The sequence below is a fragment of the Pimephales promelas genome, chromosome 2, assembly GCF_988280905.1.
Source record: "Pimephales promelas chromosome 2, fPimPro1.hap1.1, whole genome shotgun sequence".
Classification (NCBI taxonomy): Eukaryota; Metazoa; Chordata; class Actinopteri; order Cypriniformes; family Leuciscidae; genus Pimephales; species Pimephales promelas.
The window spans coordinates 8,033,132-8,055,658 of NC_142770.1; the positions used below are offsets into that span (position 1 = coordinate 8,033,132).

The 22,527-nt window shown below is 38.5% G+C and overlaps 1 protein-coding gene and 1 long non-coding RNA gene across 8 annotated transcripts in view; both read left to right on the top strand.

Annotated features, from left to right (window-relative positions):
* LOC148995787 (uncharacterized) overlaps positions 1-3,702 on the top strand; it is a 49,530-nt gene extending 45,828 nt beyond the window's left edge. For all 6 annotated transcript variants that reach the window (XR_016169534.1, XR_016169532.1, XR_016169537.1 and 3 more), the window contains one exon: positions 3,212-3,702. This is a non-coding gene — a long non-coding RNA (uncharacterized LOC148995787). The remainder of the gene's footprint in view (positions 1-3,211) is intronic.
* Positions 3,703-7,856: 4,154 nt separating this feature from the next.
* The window catches only part of mmadhca (metabolism of cobalamin associated Da), a 97,387-nt gene continuing 82,716 nt past the window's right edge, over positions 7,857-22,527 (top strand). Inside the window, exons 1-7 of one of the 2 annotated variants that reach the window (XM_089134359.1) lie at positions 7,857-7,966; positions 8,943-8,982; positions 9,076-9,220; positions 10,696-10,913; positions 11,003-11,111; positions 11,194-11,312; positions 11,813-11,899. In XM_089134359.1, the coding sequence (XP_088990485.1) occupies positions 8,974-8,982; positions 9,076-9,220; positions 10,696-10,913; positions 11,003-11,111; positions 11,194-11,312; positions 11,813-11,899 (687 nt within the window). In that variant the 5' untranslated portion in view covers positions 7,857-7,966; positions 8,943-8,973. Of the gene's footprint in view, positions 8,010-8,942; positions 8,983-9,075; positions 9,221-10,695; positions 10,914-11,002; positions 11,112-11,193; positions 11,313-11,812; positions 11,900-22,527 lie in introns of both variants that reach the window. The other variant, XM_089134357.1, reaches the window with a different exon arrangement.

A 22,527-nucleotide genomic window follows, 5' to 3' on the forward strand; every position in this document is an offset into this window, starting at 1 on the left:
ATAACAATGTTTGTTTGTGCTTTAACCGATTTGTCATCACATATTGCAGACAAATCGCTAGATATCTGCTTTGAGAATTTGTTTTTTTCTTCGTCTGACTTGTTTTAACAATGTTTGTTTGCATTTCGTTTAGTTGCCGCAATGTGCAAACAAACTCTAAATATACACTACTTAATCCGATTTGTCACCAGTCACAAACTAAACGCTAAATATCTACTTTAACAATGTTTGCTTGTCCTTCCAACCACAAGTTGCAAACAAAATCCTTAATATCCACTATAACAACGTTTGTTTGTGCTTCATCCGATTTGTCATCACAGGTTGCAGACAAATTGCTAAATATCTGCTTTGAGAATTAGTTTTTTTACTTCGTCTGACTTGTTTTAACAATGTTTGTTTGCATTTCGTTTAGTTGCCGCAATGTGCAAACAAACTCTAAATATACACTACTTAATACGATTTGTCACCAGTCACAAACAAAACGCTAAATATCTACTTTAACAATGTTTGGTTGTCCTTCCAATCATAAGTTGCAAACAAAATCCAAAATATCCACTATAACAACGTTTGTTTGTGCTTCAACCGATTTGTCATCACAGGTTGCAGACAAATTGCTAAATATCTACTTTGAGAATTTGTTTTGTACTTCGTCTGACTTTTTTTAACAATGTTTGTTTGCATTTCGTTTAGTTGCCGCAATGTGCAAACAAACTCTAAATATACACTACTTAATCCGATTTGTCACCAGTCACAAACAAAACGCTAAATATCTACTTTAACAATGTTTGGTTGTCCTTCCAACCACAAGTTTCAAAAAAATCCTTAATATCCACTATAACAATGTTTGTTTGTGCTTCATCCGATTTGTCATCACAGGTTGCAGACAAATCGCTAGATATCTGCTTTGAGAATTTGTTTTGTACTTCATCTGACTTGACTTGTTTTAACGTTTGTTTGCATTTTGTTTAGTTGCCGCAATGTGCAAACAAACTCTAAATATACACTACTTAATCTGATTTGTCACCACCAGTCACAAACAAAACGCTAAATATCTACTTTAACAATGTTTGGTTGTCGTTCCAACCACAAGTTGCAAACAAAATCCTTAATATCCACTATAACAATGTTTGTTTGTGCTTCAACCGATTTGTCATCAAAGGTTGCAGACAAAGCTACAGTAAATATCTGCTTTGGCCATTTTTTTTGGACTTCTGTAGGTAATTTTCTTTGTACTTTTTTTGTTCTTTATCATCTGCAAACAAACTAAATAGCCATTTCGTTTTACTTGTCAACCCAGTTCCCAATCAAAATGTTAACTATCAAACAACATTTGTTAGTACAATGTTCAACTTGTCCCCACAAATTTATGTTTAGCTAAAGAAAAATGATTATTTGTTGGCATAGCCACAATTTTGTTTCATAAAGGGATGCTTGAAGGTCCAAAATGTGTTGTATTGTTTGTGAATGTTGAGGAAAAGTCAATCCGATCTGCATTTTATTGTTGTATATGTGTAGAGAGGTGTCATGTGGCGCCCCCGTTCCCCTTTATCTGTCAGGGTTGCAACACGCATGCCGTGCATAATGTGTGCTGATGGAGGCAGGTTAGGACCCCACAAACATGTGTCTGTGTGTGTGGGTGTGTGTGTGCATGATGCATGTTGAGAGGGGAGGTAAAAGGGGTAGAGTGTGAGAGTGTTTTGACAGTAGCACTGCCATCAGCTGCATACTGTATAGTGTGTCTGGGTTAGTGTTTCATCGTATTTCCCTCAGGTAAACAAGGCATGCCTCCTCTACCAAACACAAAGACTACATTAGACCCCTCACACAAACTCAAAATTATTTATCCATGATTTTCTATTCAAATTATTCAGAAGTTCTTACTGTAAGATAATCTTACTCCGTGAACTAATTTATTTCAAAAACACTGAAAAATCTTTTCAAAGCGGATAGTGTTTTTTGCTAATTCTGTTGTGAGTTCAAGCAAAGTACAAAAAAACATTAAAGCAGACACTTAGCATTTATTTAGCAAACAGTGGTAAAAAGTCGAAAAAGTATAAACGCTGATATTTAGCGTTTTGTTTGCAAATTGTATTGGATTACAGGTACTAATATTGCACAAATATTGTCAAAACAGATATTTAATGTTTTATATACAGTATAGTGGTGATAATAGTGGTATAATTTGCTAAATGTTATTTTTTTTAGTGGATATATGGCATTTTGATTGATTTCGAATGAAGAGCAAACAAAAATTGTTAAAGCTGATTTAGTAATTTGTTTGACAATTTCTGCGACGATTCGAACAAGGTACAAACAAATGTTAGATAAAATAGGCGATTTAGCTTTTTGTTAGCGAACTGAGCTGGCAAAATTAACAAAGTAAATTGTGGTGAGATGCTGAACAAAGTACAAAGATAGTTAAAACATATTTTAAGAAAATTTTTTCGACTTCTCACCATAATTTACACAATAGCATTCTTTGTTTTGTATTGGTTTGTTTGCAAATCACATTGATAATTCAAACAAAGAGCAAACAAAAACTGACATTTTTAACAAATGAATATTTGACATTGTGTTTGCGAATTGTAGTGGCACGTCGAACGAAGTACCACGACAGTTTATTTCTGATTCTCTTGTTCTGGCTAACCTTGTAAATGTCCACCTGTGAAAAACAATTTATTCTCTGCAGTCTAGCTCTCTTTCTGTGTTGGTGTGTTGTAAAGTGACAGAATGCTTTAGTGTGACAGTGATTTCAGCCTTACAAAATGTCACCGTTCTGCTCTCTTTCCTTCAACGTGTGTGTGTGTGTGTGTGTGTGTGTGTGTGTGGAAAGCGAGTGGTAGAGATCTGCTCGCGGCAATTCTGCTGCAATCACACACACACACAGCATATGTACACACACAAACCTGCCAGCGCGAAGGAAAAGTTGTGATCAGGGCAGAAAACATATGAAAGCAGAATTATTCATTGTATGCATTGCATGAGTTTGTCATTTTTGTGTTTCTATTACTTAAATTATCTCTCTCCAAAAGTGTTTTGGCTGCGTTGGACAGGCTTAGCAATAATATTTTAACACTTTGTAACCACTTTCAGAATGAGGGTAGTATAATCATATGCTAAATATTTCCTTTCATACCTCCTCTCACATTGTACTGTATCTGTTCCTCACTGTTAAGAGTATTCAAATTAAATACACGTTTCTTTTCTTCAGAATCAAAGCAGGGAAAGAACAAAACCAACCACACAGATCAGAGGGCTGTGTTCCCCAGGACAGAGAGAGGTCTTCTGGGTACCAGCTGAACTGACAACCCCTGGAGCAGCTACACGGCTCTTTTCACAAATTGAACTGACAGCAGCTTTTTCCACAGAGCTTATAAAGTCCTGACTAGCAAAGAACTGTTTTATGTCCAGTTTATACTGAGGAAACTCTCTCAATAAAGCTTGTTTGTCAGAATGTTTATTTTTAAACCACAATTTTGCGGTTTACACAACACCGTTTTCAACTAAACACTTTTTATGCGTTCTGAATACGCAAACTTTTGAAATCGGGTCTCAAAGTGCAAGATGTTCACCTTCGTGTAAAGAACAAGAACAAAAATTTGTGAAACGGTGTCATGCACACACATGTTCAGTCTATAACATAGACGGTATAAGAAGTGGACAGAGCCACCTGAGACAAGTGAAGCCCATTTTTAGCGATTTTTTTTTTTTTAAATTTTGGGATGCGCAGACTCAAACCGACTCAAACAGAGCTTGACGACATAGATGTGACGTGAGCAACCCGTCTGTCTTCTAGTGCTGTGGCATGAGAAATCTGAATCATTCCCTTCTGAAACTTGCAGAGGTGGAGAGTGTGAATAGGAGCTGCCCATGAGCTAGGAGAAGGAGACAATTTTGCTAGGTATTCTGATGAATTATTTTGTCATTTTGCCTCCACGTTTCCCCGATTGCCCGCGAGCTTCTCCTCCTGTCCATACGGTAATCTCTCTACTGTGCGACAGAGAGTCGCCTGGTTATGACGCAATCGTTAGCCTACTTTTACAAAAAACTGCTCCACGGGGCCATAACATAAGCTACAAGGTAATGGAGCATTTTATACATTGTCGTGTTTCTTTAGAAATAAATAAAGGACAAATGGAGTCTTTAAACGCCTCAGATGTAAAGTTATTTGCCATCAAATTGACGCCAAAATGAATGGGAGTCAATGGAAATGCTAACGCAAGTGAAGTTCTGCTACAAGATGGTGGCGCTCGGCCGGCTTCAACTTCCGGTCGATGGATTACCCATAGATATCTAGCTATATAAAGGCTAGATATCTCGTCCGCGCTGCTGGCCAATGGAGGTCGACGTCTGCACCTGGCGGCCATCTTGTCACAGGCAGCTTGCTCACTGGTAACATTGTTTTAATGGTGCATGTACTTTTTAAATCACCGTAACTTGCTCAATTTTCTACCGGTCTGGTTTGTTATAAACGGCAGAGATGTAGTTATGATTAACATGGCTATAATTCTGGATGATTATACACTTATTATTCAATAAGTGTATAATCATCCAGAATTATAGCCACGTTATTAACGTTTGTAAGAAACCAAACCGTTCGTAAATCCGTCAAGATTTCAACGAGATAAGAGTATTTCTTACATCAGATACCACAGAGCCCGCCAGAAAGCCTGTCTGTGACAAGATGGCCGCCGGTGATGACGATAAATACTCCGCTGTGAGACATCTAGCCTTTATATAGATATATATGGGATTACCCCCTTGGTCTATAAGTGCGTCGTGTTTCTTTACAAAATGACACCGCCATCTACTGGCCTGGCAGCATAATCCAGCGTTTTTAGTCGTTTTCGTGGATCCGTGTGAACGGGGATCATTTATCTAAGGTAGTACGTTTCCGTTTTGTGTTAACAAGAAGCATTCAAGTGGCCTAGCTGAGACCGACAGCTTCCAAATATCCCCAAGAGCGCAAGAGTTTCTTGTCAAGGGTTAAACAAGTCAGGGTGTGGAAAGACAATGAGGAATGTGGTTCTTTTTCTTTTCTAGAAAGCACATGTTGCCGAGGGGAAAGATTATAAGCAAAGACTCGTTTCCTGTCAGTCAGCTTTGGTTCAAAGACCCGCTGCGGTTAAACTTTTATTTGTATGGGGTGAATAGGAATTAAGATTGCATCGTTTACCTGTAATGACATGGAAAGGTGGTTTTCAGTTTTGTGAAACCAACATTAGTCTTATCCTGAAAGTTCTCAAGCAGCTCCGTGGTGCATGTGAGTTTTGCCGCGACACATCCAGTCGGTTCTCACAGCAAGCGACCATCGCGCTCCTCTGAGGGCCGCAAAAAATCAAATCAGGCGAGTTAATGAGGCTCCAACAGCCCCCTACCATCTCTCCTGAGAGAAAAAAAGAGGGAGGACGAGGCAGAGAAATGAAACAGCCCTGGAAAAGTGCTGATTCTTGGCACTGGGGCTCTCTGAGCTTGACAGCGCAGCAATAAATAGCCATGTTCTGACTTACTGCGCTTCTGCTACACTCCTCAGACCAGAAATACGAAGAGTTTGAAGTCAAAACTGTCAGTGACCTATACACACTTTTGTCTGTGAGATCAGTCCATTTGGAAATGAACATACTACAGACATGGCACACCCATTTTACTTCTATAATGTGACATATTTTTGCATGAAACTGGATATTTATGGTGGAGAATGTGGGCATTTTAAAGTTATCCATCAGGACTGATTGGATTGTGATTATGTGGCCATTACAAACGAGAATTATGTTGCGCACAGAAGCAGCTAAATCCGTTATTCGTTTTATTTACAATGTCATACAGCTTAAAAATGTCCTTCAGACTCCATGATGGAGTTTCTAGTGTGATGAGAAGGAAGATATAATCATATACAGTTTAATATCTGCTGCAGACAAATGCCAAGTAATTAAGATTCTGATCACGATTCAGATTTGAACTAGTGCTGCTCCCGTGTCGTGTGTTATGAGACTTGAGCACAGCAGGCAAAAGCTCTGAATTATATTATTGCAGTGATATTTTTGCTCTGGCCTTAATCAAGCCTTGGTATATCTTTTTTTTTTTTTTTTTTTTAAATCCTTTCTCATGTTTTTTCTTTCTTTTTGTCAAAATGTTTTTGCTAATGCTTGATGTTGATGAGTTTCTGATTGATTTGAATGAATCAGTTCATTTGTTTTAATGAATGATTCATTGATCATTGGACTCAAATACGTTCCCAGAAGTCTGCACTATATTTTATGTAATCCTGCTTGCAATCACTTTGCAACAAGCCTAAGACCACTCAAAACAACTTAGCAAACACTAGCAACACATCTAAAATTCTTCTAACACTTTAGCAATACGCACTTGCTGTAGGTTTTGCATGTGACCAGAGCAAGGTGAGCATTTGAGCTTATAAAACTTAAACTTTATTATTATTTTTTTTAAATGAGCGATCGTTTCGCTTGATAAGACCCTTATTCATCATCTGTAATCGTTTAAAGCCCGCCCTTTGAACAGTTTGCAGTTTGCACTGAAACTGTCTTTTGGACCTTGAACCGTTTGGTTCCCACTGAAGTCCATTATATGGAAAAAATTCTGGAATTTTTTCATCAAAAACCTTCATTTCTTTTCGACTGAAGAAAGAATGACATGGACATCTTGGATGACATGGGGGTGAGTAAATTATCAGCAAAGTTTTTTTTCAAAAGTGAACTACTCCTTTAATTTGTGTTCCGAATATGAACGATCTGAGTCTTGACATGAGAGGGAGTTGCCAAATAGATGCCATTTTCTTTTTTGGGTGAACTATCCCATTAAACGAACCGTACATCTGTACTGGCATGTTTTCAACCCATTCAGTAGTTTCTAGTGAATATAAATTCACAATAAACGCAAAATGCTGTCGTGAGCGTTTTCATGTTGACCTTGCAGTGCAGCAGAGAGAGATGGTCTGGTCACCCCGTCGCAAAGTAAAGACCAGTCCAGATGCCAGATGGTGGCTGCTAGGGATGCAGATGCAAGTGTGTGTATGTGTGCAAGACAGACACCGAGAGAGAGAGAGAGAGAGACAGACAGCAAAAGCCTCTGGCCCAAACCTCACTCCATTTCAAACTCTGTTCTGAGAACACGTCACAGTCGTCAGGGAGACACACACTGCCCCTTCAAACAGGCTTTTTCTGCCCACCTGACACACTCGCCCTCTATAACCTTTCAATGAAGCGACATTCACCTTATATGACAGCCTTCCGTTCTTTTCTTTCTGTCTTTATCTCTTTTGGTACCTGATGATTTATTTTTATGCTGTTTATGTCTGCAATTACTTGATGCCATTGCCATATTAGATATTTTCGGCTTCGGCAACAGTTGCAGAATGACAAGCGTGTGCTTGTACTGACACCTAGAGGACGTTATCGGTTAACGCATGCGTTTGCGGTTTCCAGCTTTTGTTTTTAATTTACAGAAAATATAAAAAATGTGTACAAACATGTTAAAAACAAATATGCATATATGAGAAGTGTATACGGGAAAATAATAACAATTTATGCCAAGGGCAACACAAATAAAAGTTATAGTGAAATGCTAAGTCGTTTACTTTTTAATATCTAAAGTAGTGAAAAAAGTTCATTTTCACAACTGCAAATTGTGTGAGTACATATTATAATAACAATATTGTAATTTTGTTTTATGGTACTTTTAGAATGTTTTGCTGTACTGTTTATTTATTATAAAACATTATATTTATTCATATCATATATTTTTAGTACGTTTATATTTAAATGTGTTTGACGTTATAGTGTTACAATATATTTATATAGATTATATATACTGGATATGATTTTATTTCTATCTTTATTTATTTATTTATTTTGTCACTGCTTTTGTACTACGCGGCGCTCCGTTATGACGTCATGACGCTCATCGTGCGGACGTGATGATCAGCAGATCAACCTGGAAGACAAACAGGGTGAGTGAGTGTGGAACACGTTGTCCTTTACCTTGAAAACGAGGTAAAATACACGACACATCACTATTAAACATGTGTCATATAGATCTGTAATAGTAGAAGAGTGTGTCGATGACAGCTTGACGCTAATGTCACGTATTAGCTGTGCTTTAATTGAGTTTGAAGTGAAAGTGAGCGGATCATAACAGTGTTGTTTGAGTTGTTTACAAGCTGATCCATGGTGAAAACAAAAGAACAATTAACCTCTGCCATGACAGTCTTTACTCATATTCATGTGCATTTGATATAGTTTTACATTTAACTGCAATTTATGAAGAGCAGGTTTTTGCAATCAACAAAAACAAAGCCTTTTTTTAAGAAGGACTGTGTTTTCATTGAGTAAAATATTTAATACAATTAAATATAGAAACACTCAAGTCTAAAATATTTGCAAGTTACTGTATTATACGTATTTAACCTTTTTAAAACAGTTATGTAATTTACATAAATTATGTAATCTTAGATAATACTTGTCTATGATTCATTTATTGTTGTATTTTACATGACATTTTTGGTCCCACTTTATATTAAGTGGCTTTAAGTACCATGTACTTACATTGAAATTAATAATTTGATACAATGGACTTATTGTGTACATACATGTTTTTACATTGTACTTATGTTTTAAAAATACCAGCATGTAATTAAGTTATGTAATTACATCTGTAATTACACAGATGACCCATCCCCTTACACTTAAACCCACCCTTAAACCTACCCACACCTGTCCCCAACCTTACCCGTATCACACCTCAATAGCAGCAAAAGTGATTTACAATACAACATGAGCACAATAAGTACATTGTACTTATTTTTAAATGTAAGTACATAGTAATATAAAGTGGGACCACATTTGTTTATTTGTTCATACATATTTTAATATGAAATAAGTTTAGTCCTTAAATTGAATGTTTGCTATATTTGTTTGTGTTTGCAGGTTGAAGTGAAGTGAAACTGTGCACAGCATAATGGCGAGTGTGAGTATCACTCAACATCATCTGATCGTTCGATGAGTCTGATGTGTGTGTAACACTGTGTGTGTGTGTGTGTGTTTGTGTTGAATAATGCAGGTGCTGTGCAGGAGGGTTAGACAGGTCAGCCAGTCGTCTGTGGTTCACACACTGCTTCAGAGGATCGTGGCTGTCAGAGGGTTTTCAGCCGCAGGTTCTTCTGGATCAGATGAGCCCTATATATCTGTACCATCTCAAAACTCAGGTCATTATGAAGGTTTCTGTTACATGAAAGTGATTTATATTTATTTATATGCGTGTGGAGGGGCCATTATACAATATATACACAACCGGTCAAAAGTTTTAGATCGGTAAGATATTATGTTTTTAAAAGAAATCACTTCTGCTCACCAAGGCTGCAATTATTTGATAAAAATACAAAAAAAAAAACAGTAATATTGTGAAATATTATTACAATTTAAAACAGCGGTTTTCTATGTGAATATATAGTGAAGTGTAATTCATTCCTGTGATCAAAGCTGAATTTACAGCATCATTACTCCACTCTTCAGTGTCACATGATCCTACAGAAATTATTATAATATGATGCTGAAATAAACATGTGAAAACCTGTTTATTTCAGGATTCTTTGATGAATAGAAAGTTCAAAAGAACAGAACTGATCTGAAATGGAAAGCTTTTGTAACATTAATCACTACCATTCAAAAGTTTGGGGTCAGTAAGAATTTATTTTTTATTTTTGGGGTAAAGAAATTAGAAAATACTTTTATTTATCAAGGATGAGTTAAATTGATCAAAAGTTACAGTAATGACGTTTATAATGTTAGAAAAGAAAAGACATATTTTAAATAAATGCTGTTCTTTTGAACTTTCTATTCATCATAGAATTTTGGGAGAAAAAATGGTACACGACTGTTTTCAACATTGAAATAATAGTTTATGTTTTTTGAGCATAAAATCAGCATATTAGAATGATTTCTGAAGGATCATGTGACACTGAAAACTGATGTGTAATCAGCAACAGTAATGATGTTGAAAATTCAGCTTTCAAATTACATTTTAAAATATATTAAAATAGAAAACAGTCATTTTAAATTGTCATAATATTTCACAATATTACTGTTTATCGCGTTTGTGTGAAATAAACTGTCTATGCAAGGTGCGGCCTTCTTTCTTCCATGTACTCTAATTATTAGGCCAGCACTCTTAAAATAAATTGAGGTGTAACCATTGAGTGAAGCCTGCTCCAACCTCCATTCATACAATATTACTGTTTGTCATTTTTTTTCTCCATGAAATAAAGCAGCCTTGGTGAGCAGCAGAGACTTCATTTAAAAACATAAAAAATCTTACTGATCTAAAACTTTTGACCGGTGTATATATATATATATATATTATTATTAATATTTTTAACATTTAATTGTTTAATATTAATCTATTACAATGTAATATGGATATGTCTTTACATTTATATTACTATATTTATGTATTTGAAATCTATTAAAATGTTTTTATTTTATTAATATTTTTTTGCTTTACATAAAATGTTTAATATAGGGTACCGGTAGATAGTTGTATATCTTGTTATTATATCTATACACATTTTATATATATATATATATATATGCATGTATGTGTGTGTATAAATGGCTACATTTTATTATACTAATATATTTGTATTATTATATTTAACATATTTGTTAATGGTCTTTCTGACAGGTCCTACAACAGTATGGCCAGATGAGATGATGGGTCCGTTCGGGCCTCAAGATCAAAGGTTCCAGTTGCCAGGCAACGTGGGTTTCGACTGTCACCTCAAAGGTACCGAGTTACAGATGAAAGTCCCGGTCCACCGCACGGTCCCGGATGTTTTAACCACCCCGTCTAGTGCAGAGAGGCACGAGTTCATACTCGCACAGTTCGTCAATGAATATCAGGTAAAAATCCGTTTTAAAAAATCATTGGTAAAAACTCTTCAGTTTTGTTGTTTATTCTTACGATGACTGAGTTGATTTGTGATGTTTAGGGTAAAGAAGTTTCTCTCATGGCACAGAGAGTCAGTAAAGCTGAACACTATTTCAGTCAGTCAAATGTGGAGTGTTCAATGCATTCCTGTCCAGAGCTGCTGAAGAAAGGTACGCACATGTCACATACTTGTAGAACATCTTTAAAAGGTACTAGAACAGTGTTTTAATAACCAAATCCTATTTTTGACAGAGTTAGAGCTGTTTTTCCCAGTGATGCCTATGAGTCCCATCACTGTCGTCACGGTAACACAAAAGAACCAGTTGGGAACAGAGGAACTGAACAGAGATCAGGAGGAACTACTGGATCACGTGAGTTTGACTGGAAAATTACATATTGTTATAAATGCATATTTTTTAATTATACATATTTATTTAAATATAAAACATCTTATACATTTGACTGTTTATTAATATATTATTATTGTATTAATACTTTTTTATATTATAGTGTATACATATAGCATATTTTGTATGCTGATGTTAATTGACAGAATTATTTATGTATTACAATGATAATCATCGATAAGAGTAAGAAGTACAAAAAAATAAAAAATACAAGAGTAAGATATTGAAGATAAATATATAACATTTTGGGGTAGGTACAATTTTTAAAAATGTTTTAAAAGCAGAAGTCTCTTCTGCTCACCAAGGCTGACATGATTGCATCAAAAATACAGTAAAACCTGTAATATTGTTTAATTTTTCAATTTTATTTGGTTAAAATATAATTTATTCCTGTAATTCAAAGCTGGATTTTCAGCATCATTACTTCAGTAATGTCTTCAGTGTCATGTGACGTCTTGTTGCAGTTTGTCAGCGGTGCTAAAGAAATCTGCTTCACGCTGTGGAGAGGAGGATACTGGGCTGATTTCATCAATCCATTGTCAGGGAAAGCTGTAAGTACCTTTTTATCTCTGTCGAAACAGATGCTTGAACTCGGGGTACATTTACACGACAACGATGTACGAAAAAACAGAACGTCTTTCATGTTTCATAGGGGTGTAACGATACGCAAAACTGACGGTTTGGTTTTCCCATGGTTTTGACGTATTCGGTTTAGAAAGCTAAAATTGTTTTTTTTGTTTTTTTTTTTAACGGTGGTTTAATGAAAAAATTGTCTTTGTCTTTAAATTAATTCAATTACAATTAAACGTTTCGCAAGGATTTACCAAAATGGTAACACTTTATTTGAAGGGGTGTGCATAAGACTGACATGACACTGTCATAAACATGACATAACACCTGTCATGAACATGAAGGAGTCTTTATGAATGTTTATGACTGTTGTCATTAAGTGTCATTCGGTAAATTATGACACTTCTAATGCAAAGTTAGAAGTTAGACAGAAATGTCTTGATTATGAAAACTTGACATTAACACAGACAGAAATGTCTTGATTATGACAACTTGACATTAACCAAGAAATCATAACCTGTCACAAATATGTCATAACAGGTCTAATTATCAAACTTAAAGAAGTTATTTAGCTTTGCGTTAACATTACATTACCCTGTCATATGTGGTTGGTTTTGACTTTGGTTGTCATGACACCATAACTCTGTAATGAATATTTTACTTGTCCTCAAGTAAAGTGGAACACGTTGGACTAGTTATAAAGATGTCAGACATTTTTTGTCGTTGTTAATGTCAAGTTGTCATAACAAAGACAATTTAAACAATGTCAACTTTGCATTAAAAGTGTCATAATTTACCGAATGACACTTAATGACAACAGCATACCTGCCAACATGTACGCATTTTGCGTAGTGGTCACGCATTTTGACCTCAAAGTACGCAGGTACGATTTGTCACTCTAAACTACGCAAAAACCTGGCGACGCGTATTTGCAAGCGCAGTCCTCAAATCAAGCAACAGCAAGAGAAGAAGAGTTCGACCAATCATAGCACTGGGTTCATTCCAATTGCAAGCGGAGATGATTGACAGATGTGTAAGTCCTATAACTAAAAAGAGACTGAAAATCAACACCAATAAAGAATCCCGCTCGATCCCGCTTCCACTCGCACGCGCCCCGGGTCTGACTGATTTAAGTATCCCTAATCTTCTCGAAACTCTGGATTCTAATACAGGGCCATTATACTTAGACCTGAGTGCAACAATGGAGCTCTGGAAGGGGCTAGAGCCTCCATTTTTGCACTCAGGTCTAAGTCTCATGGCCCTCTATCAGAATTTGGGAAGATTGGAGAAACTTAATTTTTCGCCCAAAAAAAAAACGTAAGGGGTACCACTGTCGTTTTTTTTTTTCGGGCCGAATTTTTGAGTTTCGATATCTCAGCTCTGGAAGGGGCTAGAGCCTCCATTTTTGCACTCAGGTCTAAGTCTCATGGCCCTCTATCAGAATCCAGAGTTTTGGGAAGATTGGAGAAACTTAATTTTTCGCCCAAAAAAAAAAAACGTAAGGGGTACCACTGTCGTTTTTTTTTCGGGCCGAATTTTTTAGTTTCGATATCTCAGCTCTGGAAGGGGCTAGAGCCTCCATTTTTGCACTCAGGTCTAAGTCTCATGGCCCTCTATCAGAATTTGGGAAGATTGGAGAAACTTAATTTTTCGCCCAAAAAAAAAAAACGTAAGGGGTACCACTGTCGTTTTTTTTTCGGGCCGAACTTTTGAGTTTCGATATCTCAGCTCTGGAAGGGGCTAGAGCCTCCATTTTTGCACTCAGGTCTAAAGGCCATTGCACACCGAGCACGAAATATTCGTATGCGTATTTTCGTGTTCGTCAGCTTAAAAATTCGTCACGCATAGAAACCTTGCACACTGAGTCCGTTGCGTATTTCTTAAACCTTTGCGGGAAAAAACGCAAAAATACCAAATGGATTCGTCAAGCAGTGAGGATGATTTTTGCCCTCTCTCTTATTGAAAAGGGAAGAAAGAGAAAATATTGCGTCCATCCAATCCTGAAATTGCGCCGAGAGGAAGGAGAGTTCCTTATCAAGGAGTTGCGAATTTATCCTGAGCGATTCAAAATTATTACCTCAGAATGTCAGTGGGACAGTTCGATGCTTTGCTAGCGATTCTGGAGCCACATATTAAAAACAAGACCACCAATTTCCGTGAACCAATCGATTCTGAACGGAGACTGGCAGTGTCTGAAATGAACCAGGTATGGACACACACACGGACATACACACACCCGCGCGCGGCCCGGTGGAAGCGCTGGGCAGACAGAACAGCTAGGCTGTTATTGTGTATATTGTGCCCAAATAATACATTAGTTATCGAATAGTCTGCTCAATCACACCTTATTCGATCCTAAATTTCAATCTGATTGAAAGGGGAGGTTTATTAATTTCATAATCCAATATAGAGAAGAGAACATAAACACTTGATCGAATTGAAAACCGAAACTGAAAGCACGGCGCATATGTGCAATGATTTGAGGACGAGCTCCCCCTGGCCCTGAATTGTCAAAAGACCTCTCAAAATGCTGGCTCTGGATGCGAAAAACGCAGAAAATCGAACCCGATCCGATTAATTTTATGACGGACGAAAGTTTCGGAGGCGGTGTGCAAGCGTGACTGACATAACGTGAGGTCGAATTTTTTTTTTAACGTGCGAAAATTTCGGATGCGAATTTCGGACTCGGTGTGCAATGGCCTTAAGTCTCATGGCCCTCTATCAGAATTTGGGAAGATTGGAGAAACTTAATTTTTCGCCCAAAAAAAAAAACGTAAGGGGTACCACTGTCGTTTTTTTTTTCGGGCCTAATTTTTGAGTTTCGATATCTCAGCTCTGGAAGGGGCTAGAGCCTCCATTTTTGCACTCAGGTCTAAGTCTCATGGCCCTCTATCAGAATTTGGGAAGATTGGAGAAACTTAATTTTTCGCCCCAAAAAAAAAACGTAAGGGGTACCACTGTCGTTTTTTTTTCGGGCTGAATTTTTGAGTTTCGATATCTCAGCTCTGGAAGGGGCTAGAGCCTCCATTTTTGCACTCAGGTCTAAGTCTCATGGCCCTCTATCAGAATTTGGGAAGATTGGAGAAACTTAATTTTTCGCCCAAAAAAAAACGTAAGGGGTACCACTGTCGTTTTTTTTTCGGGCCGAATTTTTGAGTTTCGATATCTCAGCTCTGGAAGGGGCTAGAGCCTCCATTTTTGCACTCAGGTCTAAGTCTCATGGCCCTCTATCAGAATTTGGGAAGATGAGAGAAACTTAATTTTTCGCCGAAAAAAAAAACGTAAGGGGTACCACTGTCGTTTTTTTTTTCGGGCCGAATTGTTGAGTTTCGATATCTCAGCTCTGGAAGGGGCTAGAGCCTCCATTTTTGCACTCAGGTCTAAGTCTCATGGCCCTCTATCAGAATTTGGGAAGATTGGAGAAACTTAATTTTTCGCCCAAAAAAAAAAACGTAAGGGGTACCACTGTCGTTTTTTTTTTTCGGGCCTAATTTTTGAGTTTCGATATCTCAGCTCTGGAAGGGGCTAGATCCTCAATTTTTGCACTCAGGTCTAAGTCTCATGGCCCTCTATCAGAATCCAGAGTTTTGGGAAGATTGGAGAAACTTAATTTTTCGCCCAAAAAAAAAAAACGTAAGGGGTACCACTGTTCTTTTTTTTTTCGGGTCGAAATTTTGAGTTTCGATATCTCAGCTCTGGAAGGGTCTAGAGCCTCCATTTTTGCACTCAGGTCTAAGTCTCATGGCCCTCTATCAGAATCCAGAGTTTTGGGAAGATTGGAGAAACATAATTTTTCGCCCAAAAAAAAAAAAACGTAAGGGGTACCACTGTCGTTTTTTTTTCGGGCCGAATTTTTGAGTTTCGATATCTCAGCTCTGGAAGGGGCTAGATCCTCCATTTTTGCACTCAGGTCTAAGTCTCATGGCCCTCTATCAGAATCCAGAGTTTTGGGAAGATTGGAGAAACATAATTTTTCGCCCAAAAAAAAAAAACGTAAGGGGTACCACTGTCGTTTTTTTTTCGGGCCGAATTTTTGAGTTTCGATATCTCAGCTCTGGAAGGGGCTAGAGCCTCCATTTTTGCACTCAGGTCTAAGTCTCATGGCCCTCTATCAGAATTTGGGAAGATTGGAGAAACTTAATTTTTCGCCCAAAAAAAAAACGTAAGGGGTACCACTGTCGTTTTTTTTTTTTTCGGGCCGAATTTTTGAGTTTCGATATCTCAGCTCTGGAAGGGGCTAGAGCCTCCCTTTTTGCACTCAGGTCTAAGTCTCATGGCCCTCTATCAGAATCCAGAGTTTTGGGAAGATTGGAGAAACTTAATTTTTCGCCCAAAAAAAAAAAACGTAAGGGGTACCACTGTCGTTTTTTTTTCGGGCCGAATTTTTTAGTTTCGATATCTCAGCTCTGGAAGGGGCTAGAGCCTCCATTTTTGCACTCAGGTCTAAGTCTCATGGCCCTCTATCAGAATTGGGGAAGATTGGAGAAACTTAATTTTTCGCCCAAAAAAAAAAAACGTAAGGGGTACCACTGTCGTTTTTTTTTCGGGCCGAATTTTTGAGTTTCGATATCTCAGCTCTGGAAGGGGCTAGAGCCTCAATTTTTGCACTCAGGTCTAAGTCTCATGGCCCTCTATCAGAATTTGGGAAGATTGGAGAAACGTAATTTTTCGCCCAAAAAAAAAACGTAAGGGGTACCACTGTCGTTTTTTTTTCGGGCCGAATTTTTGAGTTTCGATATCTCAGCTCTGGAAGGGGCTAGAGCCTCCATTTTTGCACTCAGGTCTAAGTCTCATGGCCCTCTATCAGAATTGGGGAAGATTGGAGAAACTTAATTTTTCGCCCAAAAAAAAAAAAACGTAAGGGGTACAACTGTCGTTTTTTTTTCGGGCCGAATTTTTGAGTTTCGATATCTCAGCTCTGGAAGGGGCTAGAGCCTCCATTTTTGCACTCAGGTCTAAGTCTCATGGCCCTCTATCAGAATTTGGGAAGATTGGAGAAACTTAATTTTTCGCCCAAAAAAAAACGTAAGGGGTACCACTGTCGTTTTTTTTTAGGGCCGAATTTTTGAGTTTCGATATCTCAGCTCTGGAAGGGGCTAGAGCCTCCATTTTTGCACTCAGGTCTAAGTCTCATGGCCCTCTATCAGAATTTGGGAAGATGAGAGAAACTTAATTTTTCGCCCAAAAAAAAAACGTAAGGGGTACCACTGTCGTTTTTTTTTTCGGGCCGAATTTTTGAGTTTCGATATCTCAGCTCTGGAAGGGGCTAGAGCCTCCATTTTTGCACTCAGGTCTAAGTCTCATGGCCCTCTATCAGAATTTGGGAAGATTGGAGAAACTTAATTTTTCGCCCAAAAAAAAAACCGTAAGGGGTACCACTGTCGTTTTTTTTTTCGGGCCTAATTTTTGAGTTTCGATATCTCAGCTCTGGAAGGGGCTAGAGCCTTTTTTTTTGCACTCAGGTCTAAGTCTCATGGCCCTCTATCAGAATCCAGAGTTTTGGGAAGATTGGAGAAACATAATTTTTCGCCCAAAAAAAAAAAACGTAAGGGGTACCACTGTCATTTTTTTTTCGGGCCGAATTTTTGAGTTTCGATATCTCAGCTCTGGAAGGGGCTAGAGCCTCCATTTTTGCACTCAGGTCTAAGCCTCATGGCCCTCTATCAGAATTTGGGAAGATTGGAGAAACTTAATTTTTCGCCCAAAAAAAAAAACGTAAGGGGTACCACTGTCGTTTTTTTTTCGGGCCGAATTTTTGAGTTTCGATATCTTAGCTCTGGAAGGGGCTAGAGCCTCCATTTTTGCACTCAGGTCTAAGTCTCATGGCCCTCTATCAGAATCCAGAGTTTTGGGAAGATTGGAGAAACTTAATTTTTCGCCCCCCAAAAAAAACGTAAGGGGTACCACTGTCGTTTTTTTTTCAGGCCGAATTTTTGAGTTTCGATATCTCAGCTCTGGAAGGGGCTAGAGCCTCCATTTTTGCACTCAGGTCTAAGTCTCATGGCCCTCTATCAGAATTTGGGAAGATTGGAGAAACGTAATTTTTCGCCCAAAAAAAAAACGTAAGGGGTACCACTGTCGTTTTTTTTTTCGGGCCGAATTTTTGAGTTTCGACATCTCAGCTCTGGAAGGGGCTAGAGCCTCCATTTTTGCACTCAGGTCTAAGTCTCATGGCCCTCTATCAGAATTTGGGAAGATTGGAGAAACTTAATTTTTCGCCCAAAAAAAAAACGTAAGGGGTACCACTGTCGTTTTTTTTTCGGGGCGAATTTTTGAGTTTCGATATCTCAGCTCTGGAAGGGGCTAGAGCCTCCATTTTTGCACTCAGGTCTAAGTCTCATGGCCCTCTATCAGAATTTGGGAAGATTGGAGAAACTTAATTTTTCGCCCAAAAAAAAAACGTAAGGGGTACCACTGTCGTTTTTTTTCGGGCCGAATTTTTGAGTTTCGATATCTCAGCTCTGGAAGGGGCTAGAGCCTCCATTTTTGCACTCAGGTCTAAGTCTCATGGCCCTCTATCAGAATTTGGGAAGATTGGAGAAACTTAATTTTTCGCCCAAAAAAAAAAACGTAAGGGGTACCACTGTCGTTTTTTTTTTCGGGCCGAATTTTTGAGTTTCGATATCTCAGCTCTGGAAGGGGCTAGAGCCTGCATTTTTGCACTCAGGTCTAAGTCTCATGGCCCTCTATCAGAATCCAGAGTTTTGGGAAGATTGGAGAAACTTAATTTTTCGCCCAAAAAAAAAAAATGTAAGGGGTACCACTGTCGTTTTTTTTTCGGGCCGAATTTTTTAGTTTTGATATCTCAGCTCTGGAAGGGGCTAGAGCCTCCATTTTTGCACTCATGTCTAAGTCTCATGGCCCTCTATCAGAATTTGGGAAGATTGGAGAAACTTAATTTTTCGCCCAAAAAAAAAAAAAACGTAAGGGGTACCACTGTCGTTTTTTTTTCGGGCCGAATTTTTGAGTTTCGATATCTCAGCTCTGGAAGGGGCTAGAGCCTCCATTTTTGCACTCAGGTCTAAGTCTCATAGCCCTCTATCAGAATTTGGGAAGATTGGAGAAACTTAATTTTTCGCCCAAAAAAAAAACGTAAGGGGTACCACTGTCGTTTTTTTTTCGGGCCTAATTTTTGAGTTTCGATATCTCAGCTCTGGAAGGGGCTAGAGCCTCCATTTTTGCACTCAGGTCTAAGTCTCATGGTCCTCTATCAGAATCCAGAGTTTTGGGAAGATTGGAGAAACTTAATTTTTCGCCCCAAAAAAAAAAAAGTAAGGGGTACCACTGTCGTTTTTTTTTCGGGCCGAATTTTTGAGTTTCGATATCTCAGCTCTGGAAGGGGCTAGAGCCTCCATTTTTGCACTCAGGTCTAAGTCTCATGGCCCTCTATCAGAATTTGGGAAGATTAGAGAAACTTAATTTTTCGCCCCAAAAAAAAACGTAAGGGGTACCACTGTCGTTTTTTTTTCGGGCCGAATTTTTGAGTTTCGATATCTCAGCTCTGGAAGGGGCTAGAGCCTCCATTTTTGCACTCAGGTCTAAGTCTCAGGGCCCTCTATCAGAATACAGAGTTTTGGGAAGATTGGAGAAACTTAATTTTTCGCCCAAAAAAAAAAAAACATAAGGGGTACCACTGTCGTTTTTTTTTCGTTTCGATATCTCAGTGTTACCCCTTACGTTTTTTTTTTTGGCCGAAAAATTAAGTATCCCCAATCTTCTCGAAACTCTGGATTCTGATAGAGGGCACTGAGACATACACCTGAGTGCAAAAATGGAGGCTCTAGACCCTTCCAGAGCTGAGATATCGAAACTCAAAATTTCGACCCGAAAAAAAAACGACAGTGTTACCCCTTACGTTTTTTTTTTTTGGGCGAAAAATTAAGTATCCCCAATCTTCTCGAAACTCTGGATTCTGATAGAGGGCACTGAGACATACACCTGAGTGCAAAAATGGAGGCTCTAGACCCTTCCAGAGCTGAGATATCGAAACTCAAAATTTCGACCCGAAAAAAAAACGACAGTGTTACCCCTTACGTATTTTTTTTTGGCCGAAAAATTAAGTGTCCCCAATCTTCTCGAAACTCTGGATTCTGATAGAGGGCACTGATACATATACCTGAGTGCAAAAATGGAGGCTCTAGACCCTTCCAGAGCTGAGATATCGAAACTCAAAATTTCGACCCGAAAAAAACCGACAGTGTTACCCCTTACGTTTTTTTTTTTGGCCGAAAAATTAAGTGTCCCCAATCTTCTCGAAACTCTGGATTCTGATAGAGGGCACTGAGACATACACCTGAGTGCAAAAATGGAGGCTCTAGACCCTTCCAGAGCTGAGATATCGAAACTCAAAATTTCGACCCGAAAAAAAAACGACAGTGTTACCCCTTACGTTTTTTTTTTTTGGCCGAAAAATTAAGTATCCCCAATCTTCTCGAAACTCTGGATTCTGATAGAGGGCACTGAGACATACACCTGAGTGCAAAAATGGAGGCTCTAGACCCTTCCAGAGCTGAGATATCGAAACTCAAAATTTCGACCCGAAAAAAAAACAACAGTGTTACCCCTTACGTTTTTTTTTTTTTGGCCGAAAAATTAAGTATCCCCAATCTTCTCGAAACTCTGGATTCTGATAGAGGGCACTGATACATACACCTGAGTGCAAAAATGGAGGCTCTAGACCCTTCCAGAGCTGAGATATCGAAACTCAAAATTTCGACCCGAAAAAAAAACGACAGTGTTACCCCTTACGTTTTTTTTTTTGGCCGAAAAATTAAGTGTCCCCAATCTTCCCGAAACTCTGGATTCTGATAGAGGGCACTGAGACATACACCTGAGTGCAAAAATGGAGGCTCTAGACCCTTCCAGAGCTGAGATATCGAAACTCAAAATTTCGACCCGAAAAAAAAACGACAGTGTTACCCCTTACGTTTTTTTTTTTTGGCCGAAAAATTAAGTTTCCCCAATCTTCTCGAAACTCTGGATTCTGATAGAGGGCACTGAGACATACACCTGAGTGCAAAAATGGAGGCTCTAGACCCTTCCAGAGCTGAGATATCGAAACTCAAAATTTCGACCCGAAAAAAAAACGACAGTGTTACCCCTTACGTTTTTTTTTTTTGGCCGAAAAATTAAGTATCCCCAATCTTCTCGAAACTCTGGATTCTGATAGATGGCACTGAGACATACACCTGAGTGCAAAAATGGAGGCTCTAGACCCTTCCAGAGCTGAGATATCGAAACTCCAAATTTCGACCCGAAAAAAAAACGACAGTGTTACCCCTTACGTTTTTTTTTTGGCCGAAAAATTAAGTATCCCCAATCTTCTCGAAACTCTGGATTCTGATAGAGGGCACTGAGACATACACCTGAGTGCAAAAATGGAGGCTCTAGACCCTTCCAGAGCTGAGATATCGAAACTCAAAAAACGACAGTGTTACCCCTTACGTTTTTTTTTGGGGGCGAAAAATTAAAGATGAACTGAACTGAAAAAAATCGACGATGAAAACGTGTTGTTTATGACAATTAAAAGTAAATTACACTAAACATTTTAATAAAAAATATTAATATAGCTTTTTATAAGCAACGCAAAATTGCGCTTGTTAGCGCTGGCAATTTTGATGACGTCACTGGCATGGTAGGACCCGCGGAGCTCTATAAACAATAGCTGCAGGTCCCATATACACAGACGAAAATGAACACTTTTAACGGCATGGATTACGCATTTGAGCCCGCGAGGGACAGGCCGGTAGTGTCTGACTACCACCACATGGAGGACGATCAGTTTTAGGCTTCACTTACAGTATATAAGTCGTATACAGGATCGTTTGGGGAGAAGTGACTGTGGGCGCGAGCGCTGTGGAGTATGCATACTGCACAGGAGTCGATCTTTTGCAGAGAGGTCAACCTGGAACATTTATTGATCGGCGAAAAAAGGAATCACCGTCGTGCACCGTTCATTTCGGATGCTGTTCGGTGAGAGAAACGTGTTGGGGGAGGCTATGCTGTCTCTAATGGATGTCCGAGCTGAGACGCGAGCGCCCCATCAGTAACAGGGTATTTTACGAATAGGCGACGGCTGGGCTAACTTGTTATACTTTTCTCAGACTGTTTAGATTAACAGCGTACTGGCAGTTCATTCTATGTGCGAGGGTGCATTTAGAAAGGAGAATCCCATCCTTTACCGTGAACTATACATCAGGAATCTTTTCCCCTCAGCCGAATATCAAGGATTCGTGTAACGTTAACGTGATGTGTTGAACTTGTAACTTGTGTAGCTAAATAAAACATTTAATGCAGACATTGTCAGACGTTTCATGTACTCATTGACGAAAGTACATATCTCTAGATAGTGTGTCGCTAAAAATTCTGTTTCTTCAGCCATGTCAGCGCGCCTCAGACTGTTTACAAGCTACGGCTGTTCTGCTGGTGCGGGTAGGCAGCGGAGTGGCTTACCATGCCAGTGACGTAGTCGAATGTTGAAATCCAACATGGCGGCGCCCGTGTAACAAAAACAACACTTTCAATGTACCATTTTATCCCTTTTAACAAATTCTGCCATTTTAAAAATTGTACCAATGATAATTAATACAATACATCTGTTATGTCACCT